General features: G+C 28.6%; 1 protein-coding gene across 1 annotated transcript; it reads right to left on the bottom strand.

The window, feature by feature from the left end:
• Nucleotides 1-4137: 4137 nt before the first annotated feature.
• Nucleotides 4138-5924, bottom strand: LOC111918378 (AP-4 complex subunit sigma). Its single transcript, XM_023914050.3, has 4 exons — nt 5606-5924; nt 4757-4843; nt 4605-4673; nt 4138-4498 (listed from the first exon to the last, which is right to left on the bottom strand). The coding sequence occupies exons 1-4, from the start codon at nt 5744-5746 to the stop codon at nt 4364-4366; spliced, it is 432 nt and encodes a 143-aa protein (XP_023769818.1). The 5' UTR covers nt 5747-5924; the 3' UTR covers nt 4138-4363.
• Between the last annotated feature and the right edge of the window lie 945 nt (nt 5925-6869).

Raw genomic sequence — 6869 nt, 5'->3', positions numbered from 1 at the left:
GTCACAATTATTTGATCGGTTTTGCTACACTTGAGTTTTGGACACGATTATATGCAGATAGTCGTGGATGATGGTTGTCATGTGATGTAAGTAATATAATTATTTATTTACTATATAATACACTTCTAATAACAATACTTACTTTGCTGGAAAAAACAAATAAATAAATAAATAATTGGCAACACATCATGATGTGGATATCATTGTTGATAGAGCGTAGAGTGGAAGATGCTCGGTAGACGGTTGTGCCATCAGCTTTCAACATTGATACATTTGACCGGAGGGACATGACTGACATATTCGTTTATCCGGCTTGGGTGGAGTATGATACGGTATAATTTTGTTTAGATTACATTACCTGAGTATTTATATAATAATTAATTATTTCTAACTTTTTTTTGTAGCTTTACATTCCAATCAATATACCACATACTCATTGTCACTATATACGATAGTCATTGGAAGGGCGGCTAATGTTCGGAAAATAAGGATTGATTTATAGGTATGAGAGCATGAATCCACAAACTGCTAGTGGGAGTCAACTACTGGGGTACCGAACCAACTGATTCACTCCCATTTGAGAGCTTCAAGATGACCCTCAAAAATTCCTTAGACGTACCACAACAGATGGGATTGTGGGACATTTTTGTGTTGGTTCCTAGAGCCGTTGATCACCGAAAAATCGATTTCTATAGAGGGTAAAATCATCAGTCCATGGGTTATGGGTTATAGAAAACGACTCGCATAAACATTTTGGGGTACAAGGACAAATATAATTTGAACATTATATTTGTAATATGACACACACACATCTTTTATTTACTTTATGTATTTATTAAGTGTTTGTTCATTTTAATTGCATTTTATATTTTATAAAACCAAAATTTATACATTTTATGAAAACAAAACTTATACATTGTACTCCGAAACCATGTATTACAAATGTATTTCGGAACGATACATTTATGAAAACAAAAATCACACGCAGCAAAAAAAAAAGTTAAAAAAAAAAAAAATTAAATGTATTCCCGAAGAATGTGGTTACCTTAACAAAAAAAAATGTCATTTTTGTAATTAAAAAAAAAATCATTTATAAGGATTAAATTACTCAGTTTCCTACAATTAATACATGATAACATGGTTCAAGTTTAACGATAGGCATAATCGTTCTACAACCTTTTTGTGAATGAACATTTAAAAAAAAAAATTGATAAATACATTGGGAATAATAAAACAAATCAAGAAAATAAAACTAATAAAACAAAATTTCTTTTTACCAAAATGATTTTCAAATATAGGACTAGATCATCAATTTCATTAGAGTACCAATTCATGGCACGATTACGTTACGACAAAAATACATTATACAAAACAAAATTGTGATGAAATTAAATTTTGAATTCGTGTTTGTGTTATGTTTATATCAGGTGTAAAAAACATAACATCATATTGTGTTCAAAATTCGATACAAAATTGACACAATATTAACACATGTTTTTCATGTTTTGTATTATTAATTACTAGTTGTAAAACTCATGTATTACATGAATTCATTTAAAAAAAAATACTAAAATTCTTAATATTTTGAGAAATTTGAATTTGAAAACAAAAATTAGAAAAATATTGAATTATTAAAATTAATGTTTTTTTTTAATTTAAACTAATAATTTAGATAAATAAACATAGGAAGCTAACGAGCCTTAATAGAGAAATTTTGAAATTAGAAGAAAATATCAATTAATGATATTTATAAGCATTTATTATTACATTTATGACAATTATTACATTTAAATATTATATGAAATTTTAATAAAATGGAATTAAAAAACCACAAAATGCCATATGGAATAAATTTAAGTAAAAATAACCACAAAATGACATGTGGTCAAATTAATGAGAGTGTGACATGTAACAAAAAGATTTTCATTTATTAAAATAGACTATTATTGTGTGCGTTTGGGGTTTTCATAACTTGAATACACATATTTTTGTAAACATAATACTTTCACGATACATTGTATTTAAAAATAGTTATAGAATAAGGTGTATTAGTATATGAAATTAAAACTTACGGTAATTTAGGAAATAATCTCAATACGGTAAAGAAATTATAAATTACGGTGATTAAGGAAAACGTTTAAATACAAATTCTTGTAATTAATGTTTACGTTAACTAAATATATCTATAAATTGCAGCAATATCCAACATTATTGTCTCATATATTCGGTTTACATTTCATTCAAAATGAAGATGGTGTCGGGTGTTCTTGTTGTTGCAACCATGGTGGCGGTAATGGTGGTTCTGGTGGCGGCAGAGGAGGCAAATTGTGATGTGAACCTGCTACTAGGTGCATGTGAAATGCAACTAAAAGGAGGAGGAATGACATCGGAAAAATGTTGTGGCGTCTTAACAAAACAGTTACCATGCATATGTGGTTACCCAGAAAGACATGATTGGCCCGGTATCACCAAAACATGTGGTTTTTGTGATGTCCCATTTCCACCTTGTCCCTGAATTGTTATTGTGTTTGCATTAATTACTCGAGGGTTTGTATTCCCAAAGAGGATGCATTTTGATTTGATATGTCTCTTGATTACCAAATGTTCTACGTAATATATGTGTTTGCATTAGAATATATATAGTTGATTATATGTTTTTTTTTGCATCTTTGTCCTTACACACCTGATTATTTTTATTATTTTATTCACTAGCTCATCAAAGACTGAAAATTGTAACCGAATACTACTAGCTATTAGGTCATCTTGATATCATTCAAATCAATATGGTTGAAGATGGGTCTCTTTCTTGTATCTTATTCATTTGAAACTTCAAAACTCTTCAACTTATACTATTTAAATATTCAATTTTTTCAAGTTATACTAATTAATTTTAATTGATTACTAAAATTGTTTTGCCTATATAAGAACAATTTCACACGGACTTCTTTTCTCATTTTGTTTTTAGTATCTAGAGTATATGTATGAATATGAAAAGGAGGTACGTTGTATATATGCACACTAGGTGTGAAACTCGTGTATTACACGAGGTTGATTTAAAAAAAATTAAATATTAGAATGTAAACAAAAAATATTTTTTAATGTACAACTCTAAAATAAGGAAAAAAACATATTTATTGCAATTGAATATCATATATATGATGTTTAATATTTTACATTTATAACTATATGACTTTAATTTTAAAAATTGAAACAAATCAAAAATTGACAAGTGCATAATATTTATTTCAAAAATACCACAAAATGATAAGTGTTAAAATTTATGAGAGATTAACATGTAGCAAAAAAACTTTTATTTATTAAGGAGGATGAATTAAATAAACTTAAGGGTTATTTTATTATACCTTTTTTTTGTGTTTGTCTTTTTTATCTTTTTATCATGTATTTTTAACAACAAATCTAACATACTATTAAACTATTCCTGATCCATCTTATGTCTCAAACGAGACTTAAATCCTTAACTCAATGAAAAAGAACAATACATATACCACTAGGTTAGAAGTCTTTGATATCTTTTTATCATGTTTTAATTGGGTTGATTTTAAGTTAGTAAATCAAAAATCAAAACACGTCGAGTAGTATTCGCATTATATAAAAAATAGTTGTGTCCTGTCTAATTTACCACCCTAAATTTTCATAATATAGTTTTTTTTTTTAATTGTAATAAAATGCCAACTATATGTAAAGAGCTTACATAACAAAAAGAACATGGCTAAATTAATTTACACAACTTATTTTGATCTATTATGCACCTAATCCATTCTCTTTCTAGTTATAATCCCTTAAAAACACGATGTCCCAAGTTTAATGCCTAAATTCAGATCATGACAAATATGTCCCCAAAGTAAAAGGATAATGGTTAAATGTTTTTTTTTTAACATAATGAGTTTAATATATTAATTACTTAATCTGGATAGCTATACATTGTTGTTTCTTTTCAACTTTATATAGATAGAATGACTTAACGGGTTAAGACAAAGAAACATGAGTTAATGTATAAAAACAGGAACACTTTACCTATTTCCCCTTATTTCTCCACCGATTTCCTCAAAAGTCAAAATCAATCAATATTGATAAAACTGATAAATACTGTGAAAATTATTTGTTGGAATGTGGGGGTAAAATGGTAATAAGTTACTAATAACCCACAAATTACACAACCCCATTTCAATTTCTGGTTATCTTTATAAGACCTATACAGAAACTCAAAAGAATCTTTCTCACAGAATGCATTCAAACACAAAAACAGTAGAGACTAACACAATATAAATTGTAAAAAAAAAAAAAAAAAAAAAAAAAAAAGAAGAGTTAATGTCATTACAACAAAGGTGGGATGAAAGACATGTTAAGATGCTTTGTCCATGAGTTGTATGGGTGCCAATATATTAGTCTTGCTTGTTTCCACAATACACCCATTCATCACCATCTCCTCTAACATAAAATGAGCTTTCTCCAAGTGAAACATTATGTCCAATTCACACTTCAAAAACAAAACAATATATGTATATAGTCATCACAATGGGCAAATATGTAATTATAACTTCCCAAAAAAGCACATTGCATGATGGAACTATGGGGAAACATACCACATTGCCAAAGTGTCTGTCCATGGTTTCAACTAAGAGATGTATGAATTCCAGGATTGCAAGCTCATTCTGCCATAAAATATATACAAAATTTTCAAAATTAAAGAAAAGGGTCGATTGTTTCTTGAATATAACAATAAGAGATGACTTACTTCTTCATTGTCAACTCCAACTAGAAAGAACAATGAGGCATAGCGTCTATACACAATTTTGTAGTTCCGATGTTCAACGAATGAGCACTGATGTCAAGAAAGTGCAAAAGAGTGTCATCAACAAAGTAATGATGATTGAAATAGATGTAAAATTACATGACTATCCCTAGCTTTAATCTGCTGATTGGCTAATTATTGGATCTTTTGATTATTCGCTTATGATTATGATTATGATCTTCCATCCTAATTGGTAATGAACTTATGATTATGATTATCTAATCAACTTGATTCTGACATATTTTTTTGTTTTGGCATCATCAAAATCATGTTCATGTTATCATGTTCGTAATGCATACTAAAATGCCAGCAATCCTATTTTGAAGCAACTAATTCATGTAATGTAAGGCACATAGCTGATTAAACCAAAATCAATTAAACCTAAAATCACTTTATAACCCCAGTTGATCATATATTTATGCATCCTAAGCATATGTGTGATTGATCGAATATCATGCATAGATGATAGATCTCTCATTAGCTAATAAATCGTGTAGGCTAAAATCACCCAAGGAAGCAATCCAATTTCAAGCTCAGATCCATTTTGAACTACTAAATCTATGTAAGATAAGGCCCCTAATTAGATTCATCTGGAGTCAATTGACCTACTGTATCTCGATATCCCCAATCGATCTTCTATTTACACATCCTAAGAATAAAAAAAAATTGTTGATTGAATATGATGCATAGATCCTTTTGGAGCTAAAAAATCATGTATTCGCAATCCATGTGATTGCCAAATGCTATGCATAAACATCTGTAATTATAGAGAGAAATTAACATGACTATGACCTGTTGTTCGTTACGAGCGAGGCACTTGCGAACAATTTCACCCTCAAGAGCTCGTCGTTCTTCTAGGGTTAGGTATTCGTAGTACTGGGCAAGACGGGTCTGGCCTTGCTTGTTCACCATCAGTATGAATCTGATCCCCATTGCTTGTTTCTACTCAAAATCTCCAAATCAATTCTCGGTATCGGGTGATCTATGTGATTTATCTGGAAACTTTCGAAGAAACTATAATTTTGAAGCGATCGTTCGTGCGGTTCGACTGGAATTTTAGGGATATATACAAATTAACAAAAATGACAATTGACCCTAGGCATGTTTGGGTTAGCTTTAAAAAAGTGCATATTAGCATATATTGGAAAGTTTTAAAAAGGGTTTAGACAAGAAAAACAGTTTTTTTAAGAATAAAAAAGCTATAAAGCTAGAATTTTTCAGTTTTTTAAAAGTTTTATTTTTTTCTATCCAAAAAACTGTTTTAAAAAGTGTTTTTCAATTACACAAACATTTTTTTAGCTTATTAGCTTTTTGAAAAGCTAAAAAACTAATAAGCTATTTTAAAAAATTTTGTCAAACACTCACATAATATGTCATAATATGTAATTAAAAAAGATAATGATTTAAAAATGTAATATATTTTTTGATTTTTACGTAATTTATTATTGATTTTTTTTCGTTTATATATATCCTTTTAACTTGTTAAATTGTACACGTTTAGTCAGTTTTTGCATATTTAATCTTTAATATTTTTTTGTTGCAAAATAAGTTATTTTTATTTTGTACTTATAAATTACTTATTATTGGTTTTTTAAAGTTTTTATCACGAAATCTTACAAGGGACAACCATTAATAAGGTGTTTGAGGTTGTTGATGCTTATGTCCATCGCGATTTCGACTACTTGGTTGTTTAGGTCTTATGGTTTGGCTTAGGTCTTGTGTTCTGAACGTCGTAACTTGTTCATATGATATCGAATTTTAACGATCTTTATATCCTCGTGTTCGTTTTTTGAGTCTACTACAACTTTCGTTAAGATTACTCATATAAAGATGTAATATATTTTTATTTACGATTTTATTAAAAAAAAACGTTCATACATGCATTTATAAAAAACGTATGGATATAAAGATCGTAAGTAAAAATATATTACTTTTATCGGGAGTAATTTAAACGAAAGTTGTAGTAGACTAAAATACGAACACGTGGTTATTAAGATCATTAAAATTCAAGATTGTAGGAAGAAGTTATAACGTTCATAACACAAGACTTAAATCA

The sequence above is a fragment of the Lactuca sativa genome, chromosome 8, assembly GCF_002870075.4.
Source record: "Lactuca sativa cultivar Salinas chromosome 8, Lsat_Salinas_v11, whole genome shotgun sequence".
NCBI classification, from domain to species: Eukaryota; Viridiplantae; Streptophyta; class Magnoliopsida; order Asterales; family Asteraceae; genus Lactuca; species Lactuca sativa.
This window is presented reverse-complemented; position numbering and strand designations above follow the sequence as displayed.